The sequence below is a fragment of the Zosterops lateralis genome, assembly GCF_965231275.1.
Source record: "Zosterops lateralis genome assembly, chromosome: 20".
Classification (NCBI taxonomy): domain Eukaryota; kingdom Metazoa; phylum Chordata; class Aves; order Passeriformes; family Zosteropidae; genus Zosterops; species Zosterops lateralis.
The window spans coordinates 10,188,401-10,207,306 of NC_139780.1; the positions used below are offsets into that span (position 1 = coordinate 10,188,401).

At 46.1% G+C, this 18,906-nt stretch overlaps 2 protein-coding genes across 3 annotated transcripts in view; one reads left to right on the top strand and one right to left on the bottom strand.

The window, feature by feature from the left end:
• Nucleotides 1–1,811: 1,811 nt before the first annotated feature.
• On the bottom strand, nucleotides 1,812–12,551 carry GTF3C4 (general transcription factor IIIC subunit 4). Of its 2 annotated transcripts, XR_014591472.1 has the most exons (6): nucleotides 12,232–12,551; nucleotides 9,305–11,125; nucleotides 7,865–7,995; nucleotides 6,917–7,005; nucleotides 5,817–6,251; nucleotides 1,812–4,601 (listed from the first exon to the last, which is right to left on the bottom strand). XR_014591472.1 is itself a non-coding variant. In XM_083876180.1 (5 exons), the coding sequence occupies exons 1-5, from the start codon at nucleotides 12,532–12,534 to the stop codon at nucleotides 6,187–6,189; spliced, it is 2,409 nt and encodes an 802-aa protein (XP_083732306.1). In that variant the 5' UTR covers nucleotides 12,535–12,551; the 3' UTR covers nucleotides 1,812–6,186. The 2 variants fall into 2 exon arrangements, 1 of the variants encoding a protein (XP_083732306.1); XM_083876180.1 differs by having other exon boundaries at nucleotides 1,812–6,251.
• A 230-nt stretch (nucleotides 12,552–12,781) lies between these two features.
• The window catches only part of DDX31 (DEAD-box helicase 31), a 45,173-nt gene continuing 39,048 nt past the window's right edge, over nucleotides 12,782–18,906 (top strand). The window contains exons 1-9 of the mRNA XM_083876181.1: nucleotides 12,782–12,851; nucleotides 13,614–13,867; nucleotides 14,053–14,128; nucleotides 14,495–14,538; nucleotides 14,899–14,969; nucleotides 15,245–15,309; nucleotides 16,083–16,127; nucleotides 17,382–17,423; nucleotides 18,185–18,249. Of these exons, the coding sequence (XP_083732307.1) occupies nucleotides 12,795–12,851; nucleotides 13,614–13,867; nucleotides 14,053–14,128; nucleotides 14,495–14,538; nucleotides 14,899–14,969; nucleotides 15,245–15,309; nucleotides 16,083–16,127; nucleotides 17,382–17,423; nucleotides 18,185–18,249 (719 nt within the window). The 5' untranslated portion in view covers nucleotides 12,782–12,794. The remainder of the gene's footprint in view (nucleotides 12,852–13,613; nucleotides 13,868–14,052; nucleotides 14,129–14,494; nucleotides 14,539–14,898; nucleotides 14,970–15,244; nucleotides 15,310–16,082; nucleotides 16,128–17,381; nucleotides 17,424–18,184; nucleotides 18,250–18,906) is intronic.

Sequence of the window (18,906 nt, forward strand, 5' to 3'; positions counted from 1 at the left end):
ATGAAGCTCCCAGCTCTGCAGTGAACTTTCTCCACAGTGTTTGAGATCAGGGGCACAAGTTTTCACACCCCTGTTAACTCAGATTGATTTAGAAGTGCTGACAAACCCTTCTGCAGGTGCACTGGCCATCCCCATTCTGCTGGGCAGAAAGACTCAGAACAGCTGGACAGGATATCCAGAGCCATGGAAAACCGACTGACTGCAGGTTCATCACTTTCAGAAGCCAATCAAGGACACAACGAGCTGCAGGAGCAGGTGGGTCACTCAGTTCTCTTTTCCTGGGATAGCAGCTCCCAGCCTGTGGCTGCTCTGGCTGAGCTGTGCCTGGGCATGTTGGTGTCCAGGGTTTCTTTTTTTCCTTCTCTGGCTGGATATGGCAGCAATGAATACTTTTTACCTGGAAAATCTCTGATGAAAGCCTGCTGGCTGTGGAAATGTACATCCTTAATGCCTGTAAGAAAGGGGAGTGATTTGTGCTGGGCTCAGAAAACTGGGTTGGATGCCTCTGTTATGTCTCCCTCTATTTCTCCCGTGTGTGTGAATGTGAATTGCCCCTGCCAGGGCCTGGGGAGGAGCTTCAGGTTTCTCCTGGAAGCCTCAGGGAAGGTGCAGGCAGAAAGAACAGGCTTTTGGGTTTAGGTGACTCCTCTGGTTTTGTTGCTGTCAATAGATTTGGGTCTTTGTTGTTGTCTTTGGCTCTGTGTGTCTAAATCTATATGGAGATATGAAAAAGCTACAGGCCAGATTTCCTTCTTGCTCCTGCAGAATAACTTCAGGTAGAAAGACCCTGGTTGTCAATGTGGCAATGGGGATATTGTATTATTTTGTCAGAATTTAAAGTCAGAATTTTCTATACTTTTGGGAGAGGAGGGGTTGTGATGGATAGGAATTGGACTTCCTAGCCTTGAGGGCAGCTCTAAAAGTCTTTAATAAATATCTTTGAAATCTAAGAAAGCCAAATCCAAGCAGTCTGAGTTCCTGGTGCCTCTTGAGCTGAGAAATTCCAGCCTGTAGCACCAGGCTGAGGCAGAGGCTGCTCCCAGGCACAGGGCCCAGCCACAAACCCTTGTGTTCAGCTGGGCAAGGACCTCTTTAACTGCCCTACCTGTTACAAATGTGCTGGTTGGTGACTGCCTGGGCAGCTGGCTTTTCTGCCATTGCTATGAAGACGTGCTGCAGCATTTGTGCATAATTGGGAGCCCTTCTATTAATAATACATGGGAAGCTCATCTTGCTAATATCACCTTCATCTGAGTGTTCCTACTAAATATTTTGATAGATGAAATGGGTAGAGAGTGTATTTAAATACTGTTTGTACTGCAGCTAGGGTACAAAAGGGACAGTGCATCTTTAATTAGACAGGTACATCTGCTTAATTAATTTAGCTGTAAAGCCTTTTTTCCTCTTCATTCTTTCATCTATATGCGGATGCTATATTAGTTCCGCTCTGCTGGTTCCATAGAAACTGAGAAAAAGAGCTCAGTCTCATTGAGATGCACTTGGCATGTCTGGGTAGGAGTCTCAGGTCAGTGGTCAACCCCCAAGGGTTTGCAGCAGGCCTGAAGTGCAGAACGTCAGGGTTAGCAGAACATGCTAATACTCATGTAGAACTCTCCCTCAGAAACAACTAAAACAATTGACATTCATTTAATTACTGTAAACGAAACAGCCCCTGCATGACTTTGCATAGTAAAACCTGTTAATACCAAAAAGGTTCAGTGGGTGGAAGGAGGAATTAGGCTTTTATAATTGGAATGCAACACTTGAAAACCAATTTGGTAACTAGGCGTGATTTTATTAGCATCTTATTTGGGCAAAACAAATGTTGAGCAATGAGAAAAACAAGGTAAAGAGGAGGTGGTAGGAGCACAACAGGGATCAGCTGTTACTGATTGTACAGCTTTGTCCAGGTCTGGAATGGACATCTTCCATCACTCTGCTTCCCAGAGACACTTTGTGGAGAGGGCTGCCTGGAGCTTGTGCTGTACCCTAAGTTATGCTGTTAATTATGTAGTTTAGCAACAAGGTCTGTTTGTCCAAGTGTTCCACAAACTTTTGTGTCCACCAGCTCCAGACAGCAGACCCTTCAGGGGTGGAAGGGCACTTGAACATCCCCAGGCAGGATATCCCCTCCTCCAGCACCACTTCTGCAGGGACCCCCTGTATCTCTGGAAGGATTTCCCTGCTCTCACCTTTCCCTGTGAGGTCTGGATGCTGCTCAGAGAATGGTGTTAACCTCAACTGGCTCTGTGGTGAGGGCTCTGAGGAATGGTTCATCCTCCTCCTCTCTCCCAAAGAGTATTTATTGTCTTTATGTATGCATTGACAAGCATAGTATTTCCTCTCTAGAAATACACAGTAGGATTAAGAGGATGAGGAAACACCAAAGGAAAGAGTGACAATTATGAAGTCCCAGAGCCATAAGGGAATTGAGGTAAAAGCAGCAATGAGGTCCCTCATTGCCACTCCCAGAGCAGGGAGTGTAATTTGGAGACACAAGACTGAGTCCTTGTGACCCCAAACTTCCTTAGTTCCAAGAATGGCATCTAGCAGCCAGGCACTAAGACACTGTACAGTCCAGAGCTGTTCCACTTATCCATCCAACTTGGATTAGCCAAGGGGGATGATTTCTTCATCCCAGTGGAGAAGGGATTAACTCCCACTGTGATACCAGCATGAGCAGCAAATCTTAAATGCTGTCAGAAGCTCCTCATCAAGGAAAATGACACCTTAGCTCTGGACAAACAGGATCTCTGCTTGTTAATTCTCACCTGCAAAAGCAAGTATCACAACCCTTTAAAAAAATAAATAAAGAAGAGCATCGGGAACCCTCAGTTTCTGCTGGAATGTTGCTCTCCCTCTGGAGATGAGGGTCCTTGAACAGCCAGAGTGTTCACCACCAAATGGTGAAGCAGTTGACACCTTCCAACTAGTCACTTGGTTGAAGTATCCTGCAAAACTTGGGCAAAAATTTATAAACTCCAGTTCTGTGGGATTTGTTCTTTGAACACTTCAGTTGGTGTCTCAGACTGGGCCTCGATAGATGTCTTAGTTTGAGGAGGTAACTCTGATAATGGTAAAATAACACAAGGGTCTGGCAGCAGGTGCTCATTCCTTGCTCCCCTTCCCCGTGAGGTGACAGCAAGATTTGATCAGGACAACGTGTGGGACAATGCCCCAGGTGCTGCTGCAGCCCTGCAGGAGCAGGACCAACCCCTGTGTGCCCAGAACTGCCCCCCACAAATCTGAGGCATAAAAAGATTCCTGGAGCAGCCTCAGCACTCACTGGGCAGCCAAACCCACTCAGGTCAGCACCAGGGGTTAAATGTTACTGAGTGAGGTGGGCTCTGCTATTCTGGTTAAAAATGCACTTAGGGACAAGCGCTGGTTTAGACAAAAATGAAATCCCAGTTCCTCTGTACCTGTTGTGAACAGGTCAGGGTGAAGAGTGAAAGCTTTTTGCTAAAGGATCTCCACTGGCAGACAAAGACAACATTGTTGGCTTTAAAATTCTATTTTCCTAGAAGTCTGAAACCAGGTTAAATAAACTGGCAATGGCAGACTGAGTATCTACTGCCTTGAAAGACAGGGAAAATAAACATTAATGCTGCAATGTTAATGTGAGATGTGCTAGATGTTCTCCATGGCAAAGCATTAAAACTCAGTCCAGGGAAATTCAAGAGAACTGCTAGAAATGATCAGCAAGAACCAGTCTAATCTGTTACCATGTGAACCTTTGGGTCAGCCAGACTTACACATTTCAGAAGATCAGGATATTTTTATGGTGTCTAAACCACGGGCAAAGAAATGTTCTTTGACATTTTCTGAAAGCACTGGGACAAGGTTCTGCAGGGCTCCCTTCCCTTCTCCACAGGCAGGAGAATTTCTAAACTGGAACATTTACTGATGAGCTGGTCACAGCTGCCAGGGCAAGGACTTGCAGCTTCCATTTAAAATAACTTCTCAACCACCACGAATAAACCTCTGCTCAGCTCATATAAAAATGGATGCTCTGTTCCCCCAAGCCTCATCAGCACTGGGAAGTTTTGTCCCAGGTACCAGAGCTGGCCCCAAACTCCACACATGTTGGGTATCAAGGTCACCTCTTGTTTTACTGATACCAACATGAACTACATTTCCCTTCTCTGGAGACACGCTGAAGTAATTTCAATTTTCAATGCACAGCAATAAAAAACTAAATGTTTCTTTAATACAATAATGGTATCACTTCCAAGGATATTTACAAACAAGGCTAATTATTTTACAGATGAATGTGCTTCTGCTGTTTCTAAGCTACTACAGTAATGTTCTTCTCAGTCAATGCATGATCATGCTTAATGCATGAGCCACTGAGCAGAAGGACAGCTGACTCCTTTAATGTTTGCTGAAAAAAAATAAAATTGCTCCTATTAAAGGTGAAGGAACATGAACAAAATATGCATAGTCATTGAATCGAGGAAACAAGCACCAATCACACTTGCACTGGTGGGAGACTGATACTGTCAGCACAATTCCATGATTTCTCAACAGCTGTAGAGCACTTCCCACACAGTGAAAGTGTCAGGAATCACAGACAGGGCGACACCTCTGCCATTGGTACTCTGCAGAATGGAAATACACAAACTCAGGATTATTTGACAGCATGGATTGAAGTTAACAAGACAAACTGTACCAAGTAACCACACACATTTGGGAGGTGTTATTCCTCTAACACTGCATGGGAGGTTGAAAAGGATTCTGCTCTCTGTAGGAACAGATGGCAAAAAAAAAAAGATGTTTTTTCTGATAAGACAATTAGAAGGCAAAATAAATTTCTGGGCTCAGCCACTTGAGAGGGAAAGGGACTTTCTTCAAGAGCCTGCAGTGACAGGACAAGGGGGGAAGGCTTCAAAAGGCTGATGGGATATTAGAAAAAAACCCTTTCCTGTGAGGCGGGGAGGCCCTGGCACCGGATGTCCAGGGAAGCTGTGGCTGCCCCTGGATCCCTGGAAGTGTCCCAGGCCAGGCTGGACAGGGCTTGGAGCAGCCTGGGACAGTGGAAGGTGTCCCTGCCCATGGGAGGGGTGGAAGGAGATGAGCTTTAAGGTCCCTTCCAACCCAAACAACTCTGGGATACACAAAAAGCTTCACCAGCCTCCTTGGCCTGACCTAGAGCACGTCAGCCATGCTGGGATTGGGTTTGGGGTTCTGTTTCTTTTGGGATTCTTACTGAGCTTTTATGAAAAGAAAAATTATCAGCTGAGAGTAATTATTTGTGTAAAACTCAACTGCTGTATGAGGGACACTCGCAATTTAATTGACAGAAGTGTTAATTGCTAATGCTTTTGGTAACTGAGCTTCTCTTGAGAAGGGGATTCCTCTTGGTAGAGGTTTAAGTGAAACCAAAGGCAAATACATTGGCAAGAGCTAGGAAGGAGTTAGAACTTAGTTCAGAAAAAGAAAGTGGGGCAAGAGACTTAAGAGCATTGAAAATTATTTTATATATACGTATATATATATTAGTGTTTAAGCTAATTGCTATTAGTTTAATAATTATTATATTTAAAAATTATCCTTACTGATCCCTATTTGACCCAGGCAGCCAGTATCACCCTTCTGACTGAAAAACACTGTTACAATTCTGAGGCAGTTACTCTTCTAGACTTTCAGTGAAATTCATGTATTGGCCAAATTCTTTCCTATGGCTGTAACTGGCATCTGCCTCTCTGGGCAAGACACTGGAACCATGGATTATTTGGACAATTCCATGTTCTACAGCAAATGCCAGGGTTAAAAAGCAAAGGAGAGCACTGCAAGCTGGAGCCTTCTCTACCCACCAAGACCATTCAAGAGGCAGCTCTGCTGTTCCCATCCCAGCTTTTGGGAATTGACACTGGTGTCAAGCAGAAAGGACAATTCCCACTGTGCTCAACCCTGCAGCTCCTTGTCAGTGTCCAGCTGCTGAGGCTTCCATGGATGCATTTCCAAACAGCTTCAAACTGGCTCTTCCAGATGTATTCCTGTTTCTGGAGCATGGAATGGGCTCTGGATTTCAGGAGTTTGTAGAACCTGTGATGTTCTATGTACAGGGCTGTGGACAAGGTGTTCTCCCTCCAGCAGAGTCTGTGTTCCTGTCTCTGTATCCTCCCAGGCTGAAGGAAGCTTATGCAGCAGAGAAAATACTTTCAGTCTTGACACAGCTTTTCTCTAGAACACAGGAGAATCACAGAAGGTGCAAGGTCCCTGCAATAACCTCTTGATCCATTCGGGATCTGCAATTAAGGAAACAAGTTGTTTAGAGCTGGAGGTAGAGATGAACAGAGCAATGACACCTGAGATGCACAAACTCGACAGGAATCCTGGAGTTTGTATATATTCACATGCAGGAGTGACTGAGAGTTCAGTGAAATCCAACTCTGTTTCTGCCCTGGAATTTCAAGTAATGCCAGTTCAAATTCCACCTTGGCAGGGGACAAAATTAAGGTGAAACACTCCACGCTTTATCCTTACATGCCCATAGCTACATAGGAAAAAAAAATTAAAGGATCACCATGCCACAACTGCAGTGTTCTCATTTTCTAAACTGAAATTAGATCCCTCACATAACACAGTCCTTGGTTCCTATTTCTTTATCCCTCTTGCAGAACTGTATCCTGATATATTCAACTTGAATATCAAACTACTGGAGCATTCCAGCACAGATTATGTGTTTACCCAGATTTCATTAAAATGTGGGATTTATACCTCAATTTCTGCAGTTATTAATTTGTAATTAACACATCACTAATGCCCAGAAAACACCAGGACACTGTGAAATGCAGAGCTTCACATGGGAACTGCCTAAAAGAGTAAAGTCAGTGAAATTAATTCAAGCCATTTTGTAGGTAAAAGTTAAAAAGCCCCAATCCTGCCCCTTTTGGCCCCAGGAACATTTTACCTTCTGGGGTTGGGTGCCGTGCAATGCTGTCGTGAAGCAAACACCTCCTGTACACCAAACTCTGGCAGGACTGGTAGGTTAGAAAGCACCTGGGAAAGGACAAGCAGTTTTATCAGGAGGTTTGGGGTTTATTGTTTAATGACTGGAGGCTGGGTTCTGTTCACAATTTGCTTTCTCAGAGTAAAGGCAGTAATGAACCACATTAAATATGAAAATTAATCATTTATTAATTCAGGTAAATGCAACTTCCCAAGTGTACCAAATTGCATTTGGACACAAAAATGTAAAGTCAAAAATCAACATATCATTGACAAAAAAAATTCTAGCATTCTGTAGAGGAGTTGAAAAGCTTGAAGCCCTACTGTACAGGAAGAACCAGGGTGTCCTTAAGGCCCTGACTTATTTACCCAAACTAGCAGACAAAACCTGTTAGGCACAGCTTTACTCTGTGACAAACTAGTGACTTGCCACAGCTCCAGGGACAGTCTCCATGTACCTCCCACACTGGTACAGAAAGATTTCATTTTCTAGATGTTCCAGAATTTGTCTGACTTCTCAATGTGCCTGCTCTCAACCATTTCTTGTTAAACTGCTTTTGTTTTCAAATGCTGAAGGAGCTTGAACAAACCCTCCTTCAAGTGATGTTCCAAAGGATGCCTTGTCCTCGATTTTCCCCTGCCTTTCCCCTGCTTTCTCCCTGACCTCATATTCCCCCCAAAAGAAGATGCTCAAAAACATTTTATTATAAAAACATTGTCCTGCTGCTAAGAGAACCAAATCCAACCTCCAGTGCCCTGCCTCTTATGGAAAAGGACAGTAAAACTGCAGCGTGGATTAAGATGCTTCATGCCTTTTCACTCTAATGCTAACAAGTGGTTTAGTGAGCTCCTAAAGCTGGAATTCTCCAGAGGAGGGGAGAAGCTGTGGATGATTCATCCCCTGGATTACCTGAGCCAGATGTGGCCATTGGAGCAGACGGCCTGTTTGCGGTCGGTGAAGGGCAGGATCTCCTTGCACAGACTGCAGTGCTCAGGGAATGTCTGTTTATTCATCTTCTTCAGGATGTGCCCAATCAGCACCTGCAACACACAGGAGGCACTTGGTGAGACAGCCCAGGGTGGGAACACCTCACTGTGAGGTCAGAGTGAGGCTAAATCCCAAAAAATCAAAGTGTAAGAAGTACAGTGTATCAGTAAGTATTCATTTATTCTCCTTTTGTTCTCCTAAAGATTTCTGTCCCACATTAAATGGACACCAACCTTAAAAACGGTAATTCTTTGCAAATTTTAAAAGTACTGAAACATACCCCTGACCATAACAGCAATGCTTTCCCTCATGCCCATCACAGTAGATGTGCTAAAAAAATTCCTATTCAGAAATTACCTGGATGTCTTCAGCAGTCACCTGGGAGTACAACACTTATAGCAGAACATTTATGTGATCAAATTTGTCTGTGACATTTCAATAGGTATAAACCACATCCCAGGGACCTTTAAAGTGTGACAGCAAACTGAATAGATTAAATACAATTTAGAAGTCACTTTTCATCGCTATAAAAATGAAACAAAATTCTTCTAAGATAAGAAAAGCAACCTCACAAACCTTCAATTCTTAGTAATTGGATGCCAGAACAGCCCAGCAGCTGTGCCAGAGCACTTTCCCAGTGAGTTACTGATGGCCACACTTGATGCCAGCAGGGAGAACACCACACTACCCCAGTGATGGACACCTGCTTCCTTCCTCTGTCTTTCTGGATGCAATATAAAGGGGGATTTTTAGAGTCCTGGCCTTTGTAACAAAGGCATTCAGTCAGCTTGGCTAATTCAATGTCCTGCATGAAGTTCTGAATCCCTGGGTTTAACTCATAAAACACAACCACATTTGACCCTCTGAAACTGATCTTTGCACTGAAGGCTCAGGGAGCAATGACAACACCTGATGAACCACCTGAACAATAATTTCAGAAGAGAGACTTCTGCAGCTCTTAACATGAGAACCACAGTGATTGACTAGAGGAAATACATCTGAAGGTGAGCTGTGTAAAGATGATGGATTAAATAAACTTAGTAATGAAAACAAACATCCCTCAATCAGTTCATGTTCTAAACCCACTGATAGCAGCACAATAACCCCAGTCCTCTCCCCTGTTCTGCAAAAACTCAGTATCGTTATTCTTTATTGTTCTCAATCCAAATTTCAACATCTGTATTTACTTCCCCTCCTGTTTCACAATATCAAGGAAGGACAATTTAAGCTGGATGCTCTACAGACTCTGACTGGCAAGGATGACATGACCACAGCTCTCTTTCCCAGCCCAGCTGTATTTTCAGGAGTGGGGAGAAGGAAGTGGCAGTGACACAGAATCCCCTGAGCAGAGGTGCCACTTACTCGTGCTGTTCTGTCATCGTAGCCATCATCAGACATTAAGAAGTCACAGACTCCTCTGGTGGGAATGCTGGTGTTCTCTGTAATCCACGTGTGCAGGTAAACTTCTCCCAACACCCTTTTCATGTGTTCTCGTGTCAAGTGCATTTCTACGGCCTCAATCTGTGCCTGTATTTCAAGAAGCTTTTCTACCATTGGCTCGCGGCCTCCAGCGTCACTTGACTGATGGAGAGAATCCTCTGCAGTGTCATCAATGTCCACACCTTTGCCTGTGTCCCCCATGCTCTGCTTGCTGGCTTGTTTTGATGTCCCTTCCTCTTGATCATCTTCAGTGCTGCCCATCCCAGGGGAATCTGATATCAAGATTTTGGCATCCTCGTGTGAAGGTCTCCACGTGACCTCTGAGGGGGCTTTCTGCATCGACTGGTACAAAATCCTCAACAGAAACAACTTAAACCTCCAGAAGTAAGTGGAACCACAGCTCTCTATCTTTTTATCCAGTGCTTCCTGTAAGAACTGAGGAATGTGCTTATCCTTCAAGATTTTCCAGCGTACAAGATCCGTCAAGTCCACCTGCCGGAAAAGGTTCTGGACAGAAGATTCCAAGAGCTGTGCAGCTGCCTCCTCAAAAGTCTTGAGGGTGACAAACTGCACTTGGTAGTTTTTGTTGACGGGGTGCAGCCCGTTGACCATGCCCTCGGTGGTGATGACCGCCAGGTACGCCCCGCAGGGGCTGACGGCGATCCCATGAGTCCTGACACAGCCAAACACCTCTGAGAGCTTGATCAGCTGGTGCTCAAACTTTAAAGCAACGTCTGTGAAGATGGGGATGAGCTGCCTGACCTTGCCATCGGTGGAGCAGGTGTACACAGTGCCATTCTGCTTGTCAGCGGTCATGGAGACAATGGGCAAGGAGTGGAGCCCCGTCACGTGGGAATTGTGCACGTTCAGCCCCGCTTTGGATATCAGCAGCAGGCACCAGAACACGTAAGGGCCTCTGGCAGCCACCACCAGGCTGCAGCTGCATTTCTGGTAGGGGTGGTAGAGAGGGATGCACTTTATGCTGTGCACGGGCAGCTGGTCCATCTCCTGCCACAAGACCACGGGCTGCCTCAGCGTGAAGTAGCCTTTGACCGCCTTGAGGTTGACGGGGATGATCTTGACGGGGCCGTAGGCGCTGCCCACGATCAGCCCGCTCATCTTGCGGTTGTTGTGCTCGTACTCCCACCAGGACAGCACGCTGGGGGAGCTTATTCCCGACTCGATGGTGTTGCAGGAAGTGATGGATTCCTTCCCCAGGAAAGGCAGCTGGAACTGCCAGACGGCGATGTTGCCGTTCTCGAAGAGCACGGCCAGCAGCACGCTGCCCACATCCCGGCACTCGTTGTTGTGCTTGACCTGCTGGGTGGTGCAGATGCCCGACCACTCCATGCGCACTGGGGTCTGCATGCTGTGCCGCCGCTGGAACTCGGGGAAGTCTCCCAGCTCCCCGCAGGGAGCATCGGCCTTGCACAGTCTGTAGCTGGCCTCAAACAGGCGCTCTCCATAGAGCTCAGTCAGGTCCACCAGCTGCACCCACTGCAGGCGGTTGAGGTTGGCGTGGATGGTCAGGCGGTTGTCCATGGTCAGTGCAGCCAGCAGGCACCTCCCGTTGGCGTCGCAGCCCAGAGGGGACCAGCTGGAATATTTGAAGCCTCTCATGGGTGTCAGGGATTTCCCCTCAGGGTTGAACACTCGGTCCAGCATGAACATCTGGCTGACGGTGGGATCCACAGAGCTGGCGAATTTCTCCTTGCACTCAGCCACCTCCTTCTTTGGGCCAACCTAGAAGAGAATAGAAAGAACCTTTGAAACAATTGTACAGCTGTTGTTTTTTTTTTTTTAGGAAGACTTTCCTGGAATTAATTCCCTCTTGAAACAGAGGATCCCAACCAGCTAGTTAATTGATGTCACTCCTAAAGATTTCAACTTCATTAATGCCCCAAATTTGCATAGTTTTGACTCTCAGCTATTTGAATTTTTCTGTGCTGAATCAAAGAACCTGTTTTCATACTTCCGTTCTCTTAAAGATACCTGGCATAATATGTAAATACTCAATATTTCAACTCCACTCCATATTCCCAGCCTTGTTTTGGAAAATAAAATCTGATTCACAAAAACAAAAGTATTATTTAATGAGATATTCACCCACAGCTGCCATCTTTGTAAAAAGTCTGATGTTCCTCTCTGAAGGAAACAGAAATCCCTGCAGCAAAAATCTTTCAGCTTAGGTAGCAAAACAAAGGAAGATTCCTACTTAAAACTGTAATGAAATAACTGTACTGGAGCTCAAGTGATTCTCAGAAAAGCTGCAGAACTTTAGAATCCCTGGATATTGCTAGGATATGGTTTTCTCTCCCTTGTATTTTTAAAAAGAGACCCTGCAGCAAGTTCTGGGCAGGGCAAGGGCAGCTCCCCAAGAGGGAGATCGGAATCCCGGGATTGGGTCAGGCTGGAAGGGACCACAGTGGAGGAGATTCCAGACCCTCTCTGGATTCTGCACAGGAAAGAAGTTCTTCTCGTGCACAGGTGCAGCTTCGTGCCCATCAGTTTATGCCTGTTTCTCTCGTCTTATTGCTTGGCACCATCAGGAAAAACCACAGAATCATTAAAGCTAGAAAAGCCTCTGAGATCATCGAGTCCATGATGTGACCGACCCCCGCGGTGTCACCCAGCCCAGGGCACTGAGCAGCACGTCCAGCCGTTCCCTGAACACCTCCACGGACGGCGGGCTCCACCACCACCCTGGGCAGCCCATCCCGGGCTCCCGTCACCCTTCCTGCGAGGGAATTCCTCCTGATGTCCGACCCGAACCCTCCCTGGCTCCCTTTTCCTGCCGCCTCCTCCTTTAGACATTTATACCCACTGCCGAGGCCGTGGCGGGCGCTCACCTTGAGCGTGCAGGCGGTGGCGGGCGCGGGCACGGCGGTGCGGTGGATGACCATGTCCTGCCCGCCGCTGTGCACGTCGCTGAGCTGCTCCAGCACGGCGATGCTGCGGGCCGTGCTCACCGACACCCGGTGGTCCTCGGACCAGGCCAGCGGCTCCAGCCCGCTGGCGCCGTGCTGCAGCCGCACCGCCGGCTCTCGCCGCACCGCCGTGAGCCGGAACCCGGCGCTCGCCGCGGCCGCCGCCGCCTCCTCCGCCACCGCTTCGAGCACCAGCGGCGGCTCCTCCCGCCCCGCCGCCGCCATGTTACCGCCGCCTCACGGGCCGCGCGCACGCGCCGCCGCCGAAGCCCCCGGTGGGCCCGGCCGGGGCTGCCCCGGCTCCGCCTGCGCGTCCCGCGGGCCCGGGAGCGCGGCTTGCGGGAGTGCGGAGAGCCCTCAGGGAGCGCACGGAGCGCCGCGGAGTGCGCGGGGCAGGGCAGACGGCTTCGGTCTCGAGGGAAAGCTCCGCACCCGCCGCCGCGCCGCCCTCACGGGCCGGGCCGGGGGAGAGGCGGCCCCGGGCCATGCGGAGGAGAGGGCGGGACATGGCGGCGGGCGTGGGGATGCGCGGCCTCGGCCGGGTACGAGCGGAGGGGAGGGATGTGGGGTCTGCGGGACAGGAGACTCTGCGGGACAAGGGACCCTGTGGGACACGGGATACGGCACACGGGACCCTGCGGGACAAGGGACCCTGCGGGACAAGGGATACGGGATGTGGAATACGGGACCCTGCGGGACAGGGGAAACGGGACACAGGACCCTGCGGGACAGGGGACACGGGATACGGCACACGGGACTCTGCGGGACTGTGGCCGGGCTGGGAGGCGGCATTCGATAAGTTGTTAAATGGAGCTTTTGGCTTTCCCCGCGCCCGAGCCGGGGCCGATCCGGGCCCGGGGCTCGCAGGGGCTCCCCGGGCGGGGCTCGGGCAGATCCGGCTCCCCCCAGCCCCGGCAGCGGGCGGGCGGCGCTGCCCTGACTCACCCCCTTACCTTTGATGGGCTGCGGGTGATGCTCTCCTAGCCCTCTGCTTCCTCTGCAGAGGCTTTAAAATGCTTTTGACAGACATTTTGAAAGCGTGTTCTGCTCAGTTACTGGAGAAGTTGAATGAAATCCTTTAGGGATGAGCATTTGGCTTCAGATTACTCTGGGCGTTTCAGCAGTGACAGAAGTCTCAGGCGCGGTGGATCTGTTGGAGTGGGAGTTGTGTAGCTGCAGAAACCAACTTTGATTTCTTTAGTCGTGGAGTGGGGGATTCCAAAAGTAAGGCTCTGCTTGTGGGCTGGTGTTTGTGTGTTAACTTCCAGTCACTGCTGACTCTGGTTTGTTTGTTCACTCTAAAGCAATCTGGTGCTCTGAAGAGGAAGCTCCAGTCACCACATGGAAACCCACCTGTGAAACGCAAACGTAAATTATCCACAAACACCTTCAGGAAAGGTGCCACGGAGCCTGACAGGAGGGAGGAGGGAGGCTCATCACAAAAACCTGTTCCTAAGAAGCAGTTGACTGACAAACAAAATGAAAGCCAGAAGAGCAAACCTTTCATTAAGACATCCAGCCTGTTTAAAAACAATCCAGACATCCCAGAAATTCCCAGGTATTTTAGACGAATGGGAGGGACTAAAACACCTTGCAATGCCTTGAAATTCAGTGTCTTGAATTCTTGCCCTTGCTTGGCAGAGCAGTTGCTTGGTAGATGAAGTTTCATTGCTGATTATGTAGGATGCTGTTGTATCATTTTTAACCTTACTGTGTATTTTGGTTTTGTTTTCCCTAACTCAGAAAAGAAGTGCAGCAGGTGCAAGAAAATGTTTTCACTACAGATTCCTTCAGCCAGCTGGACCTCCACCCACACCTGGTGAGTGGCAGGAAGGCTACATGCCTCAGAAACATGGATTTTTGGGTGGGGGTAGGTCAGAGAGCCTTTATTCATGGTGACTTGGATACTTCACCTGATTTTGTCACTGTGCTGGTCTGTGTCCTGACCTGTCCCAGCCCTCTTCACAGTTTGCAGCTGTAATACCAAAAAAAACCTCACAGAAAACCAGCAATGATGTAATTTTGATTAACTAAGAAGTATTTTGAGGACATGGGAATTTTATGGACCATTTATGCAGAGAATAAATGTCAGTCTTTTGGGTTTCATTCTGTCTTAGCAGTACAAGACGTAACAAAAGGAACAGTTTGACAATAAAACCTTCATTTCTCTTTATTGTCTCTCTAGATCTCCACAATAAACACTGTGCTAAACATATGCAGCATGACCAGGTAAGCAAATCAATATCAAAACTCTGCGGTTTACCCCTAAAAGCCAGTCACCTGTGATTATTTCATTAAATGTAATTGGCTTGTGAAGACCACAGTACCACTGTCCTGTTTGCTTTTGGGTTTGTAGGGAGTCCTGCCTTCTAGTTTGGAATCATAAACCCATCTGGTTTGAATTTATCATATCTGGTGCCTATCCAGTGGCTTTGCTTAGAAATCACCTCAGCTGATGTAGCTGCATAGCAGAGATGAGTGGGAGGAACTTGGGGTAAAGAGTTTTGAGACAGTCACTGTGTGTTAAAATTTTGGGATTCTATCCTGTGTCACATCTGTGTTTCCTGCCCTGCTTTGTTTGTCACCCAGTGTTCAGAAACAAACGATTCCTGTGCTCCTGCAAGGCAGAGATGCCCTGGTCAGATCTCAGACTGGTTCAGGTCAGTGTTGAACTGTCACTGTCCTTCCTTAGGGTGTGTTAACTGCATTTATTTAGTAGATCATAGTGGGATACCACCACCTCTCTTTTCTAATTGACCCGTTATTGAATTGCCTGTCAATCTTCCATTCTGGAAACTTCCTACTTAATAGAAACTTTTTTAGACTCTGCAGTTTAAGAATGGTGGGACAAATGATGCTTTGGTTTGCTGGAGTATTGTAATTGCCACATACTCGTTTTAATGGAAAGTTTTCTTATTTTCTCCCTTTCAAAAAGGTAAAACTCTTGCCTATGGGATTCCACTTGTGCAGTCTTTGCAAGGAATGGAATCCAAAATAAAGGTAGGTCCAACAACATTAAATATGTTTGCTTTTGACAGTAAGATTAATAAAAATAAAATCTAGCTCCTGTAGTCATTACTGTCTCTTTTTCATACAAGCAGCTCACTTTCCCCTTTGTTTGTATGTGACTTTGGGATGGGATTTTCCAGTTCTGTTGAGACATGGATGGTACAAGATCAATGTTAGCCATTCCCCATTGCTCCATGCAACAGGATAAATTGGAAAGGGGCTAAATTATCAGGTGTGGAGAAGGTAGAAAGCAGAAGAAATGGTCTGGAAGCTGGGTGAACTGAAAACACAGGTTACTGCCATGTCTTTAGGGGGAGTAAGTTTTTAATCTTTGTCATGGAGTGGGATTGGGTAATTGCTCCCAATTTGGATCATAAACCAGAAAATGCTGCTACAGATCTTGTGCATTTTATGGAAAGAGGTCATCCTGACTGAAGGGTTGAAGCATTTCCAGCCCATCCTGGATTGTCACAGCTGTGCGTCAAACAGGAGAGCATCCCTGCAGCTCAGGGACACAGGAGTGAGACAACTTCTGTGTGCAATAAAATGTTGGGTTTGACTGTGAGCAGCCTTCCCAGCTGGGAGGAGAAGATGGTTCAGGATTGATCCGTGAAAAACTTAATTTTTTAAAAGCTGTGGGGCAGAAATACCCCAAAATGTCATGTACAAACTTGCACTAAAGCCCTTCAGAGCCCTGTGTGCTGGTTGAGAGCAGGGAGATGCTGCCTTCTCTCAGAGCCCTCCCTGCTCTTGTGTGTTTACAGCGCAGTGACGGCCCCTATGCACTCGTGCTCGTCCCAACCAGGGAGGTAGGTGGCTTTTCCTTTCTCATTCTGTTTGAACACCGATTTTTGGGGATGTGGATGTAGATCCAGCAGAGTTCCCCACGTTAGAAAACACTGTCAAGTCCTTTTGCTTGGATCTTGCCCTCACAAAAAGTGTTGTTGTTTTTGTCCGGTACCAACCAGAGTAAGAAAGAAGGAGTTCCTCAGTTCTGCAGTTGGAAATCTTTGTGGAGGCTGCAGAACCTCTCTGGCTCAGTGCAGGACTCATGTTTCACTCATACAGGGGAAATGAGTAAAACCAATGAATTCAGCTTTGCAAATGTGTGGGTTTATACAAGTATTTAATTTTAAAGCTTTTTTTTCAAATCCATAAGTGAATGCTGAAGCTGAGGCCTCCAAGAGTTGGTTTCTCCATTGAACTCTTCTATTTTATTTATATTATTTGCAACTGCAAAGGCAGTGTCAGAAGAGGTTATCATCCTTTTTTATTTTTGTTTGGTGTGTCAAATGATGATAACTTCCATATGGAGAATTGATTGCAGGTATCTCATTTAGGGTCCAATATTTTATGCAGCCTGCAGTGTAGTATCTCTGTTACCTGAAAGGAAAAGGCTCTGAAGCTATTTAAATTTTTACAGCAACAACTTACTGTCTCTTTAGCATGCCTTGTGAATGCTAAGCATGGAGAAAACTGTGTGTAAGCTCATTTAAAGGGCTGCCATTGAGAGTACTTAGGAAGATAATTTGTGATTACAATTGGCATTACTTTGTAATGGATGCAATAACTTTCCTTGAGAAAAGAAGTGCAGACATAGAAAGATCCAGTGACACAATCACTCCATGGGTCAGGTGAAGAACAGTGAGGGCTGCCAGAATAGAATTGACCTATGTGTTTATTTTTCATGGTGTTTTTTCCCCCAGAATTTCTATATTTTTCCCTTTTATTCTCCCTCTGGAGCAAAATCTGTGCCTGTAGCTTGTTTTCTTCCCAGGGCATTCACAGAAGCCTGCAGAAGTGTCTCTTGTCCTGAGAGCTGGCTCACGGAGCTGAGCCAGTAGAGAGGTTTTTGAACAGGTCAAAATACCATAAAAGAGAGATTGTTCAAGAGAAAAAAATTAATAAGCATCTTCTAAAAGAAAAAACTAGGGATGCATTTAGAATTCTGATATGCATAACTAGATTAATTTACAGATTTTTGAACCATAGGAATTTGTAATGCAGCTTTTTACTCCAGGGAGACTTTGTCAGAGCTCATTTTCTTTTGTTGATTTCCATAGCTTGCACTCCAAAGTTTTGATACAATCCAGAAACTACTTAAGGTAAGAATTCAGTGCTCTGTGTTCTTCTTTTTCCTGTAAGGAGCCAAACAACTTCAATTCCTGTGAATTCAGCTGGAGGTTTAAGAAAATCCAGCACCTGGCAAGATAAGTCCTTAAAGATAAATGTGTTTAAGTGTGTGATTTCCCTGTGGCATGTTTTAAATTATTACATGAGCAATTAAGTGATTAATTATGGCACCCTATTTGCACATGTGCTGATCAACAAGCATAGTTGATTTTCACAGCCATTTGTTTGTAGAAATACCTTTCATTGTCTCGGGCTGAGTTATGAATGGAAACTCTCCTGGTGACAAGGACCGTTTTACTGAAACTAATACTGGACAGATGGGTTTCAGATGGGGAGCAGGACTTGGGGAACTGCTTTGCCAGCTGAATGTCTGGAGAAATGAGAAGGCTTTTAAAATCATTAAATGATAGTGCTTTCCTTGTAATTGAGGCAGACTATCTTACTACTGGGCTAGAAGGTGTTTAAATCATTTATTTATCTGATCCATATTTCCAGCCCCTCTTCGTTTTTTCCTTGGAATAATAGGGTACTTCCTCATTATTTATAAGTCTTATAAATTTATAAGCCTTAAAAAGAGACAAGTCTTTTTTTAGTGCTGAAGCTGTGATCACATCACATGCACACCGCTGTCAGCCCCATCATCTTTCTTTTTGCCAAGAAACATCATTTCTTGATTAGGCTTTGTCTTGTTCTTAAGAAGAATCATTGCTGGTCTTGGTTTTCTTTTCTGTAGCCGTTTACCTGGATTGTGCCTGGAGTGCTAATGGGGGGAGAAAAGAGAAAATCAGAAAAAGCCAGGTAGGAAAACAACTTCTTAAATTGTCTTTTGGGTCCTTATGCTCTACAGACTCTTTATCTGCTAGTCTTCTTCAGAGTGTTTTCCTTACTGGGAGGGAGGATGGTGAGCTTGGATCAAGCTGTGATCCCCTGGATCTTACACAGGCACAGTGGCTGGGTCAGCAGGAAACATTCACTTCCCCCAGTTGAATCTATTTCTAAACTGTTGATGAGCCTTCTGAGAAGATGATTTCTTGTGTCAGTATTTTTTTTTCCCTCTCCTGACAAACACTTGTATTTGCTTACCACCAACTGTATTTGTTATGGGGGAAATTGCTGTCTGGAGAAGAGATTTCCTGGTGTTAAAAATCCCTTTCTTTCTCCTTTTCAAGAATTGAATTGTGAGCTGGTGATCCAAAATGGAATTTTCATTTCTCTCTATATAAGCATACACAAAAGGAAGTTTACTCTTGACAGTAAAACAAGTACTCAATTAGAAAAGAAAACCTAGCTGAGGTGTTAAATTTTTTTAAAATATTATTAATATTTCTTTCCACCCTGTCCTTAGCACTGAGTGTGCCTCTGAGTATCAGAAAATCAGTGATGATCAAGGATAAATTTTAGGGGGGGAAAAATCAGTTTTTATCACTCATTTTACTGTGGCACTTTCTCCCTCTG

Coding starts and splice junctions, on each gene's coding strand:
- GTF3C4 (XM_083876180.1), bottom strand. CDS start 12,534: ATGGCGGCGGCGGGGCGGGAGGAGCCGCCGCTGGTGCTCGAAGCGGTG. Junction 7,006..7,864: donor AATGGCCACATCTGGCTCAG/GTAATCCAGGGG, acceptor GTCCTTTCCCAG/GTGCTTTCTAACCTACCAGT. Junction 6,252..6,916: donor ACGGCACCCAACCCCAGAAG/GTAAAATGTTCC, acceptor CCTTAATTGCAG/ATCCCGAATGGATCAAGAGG.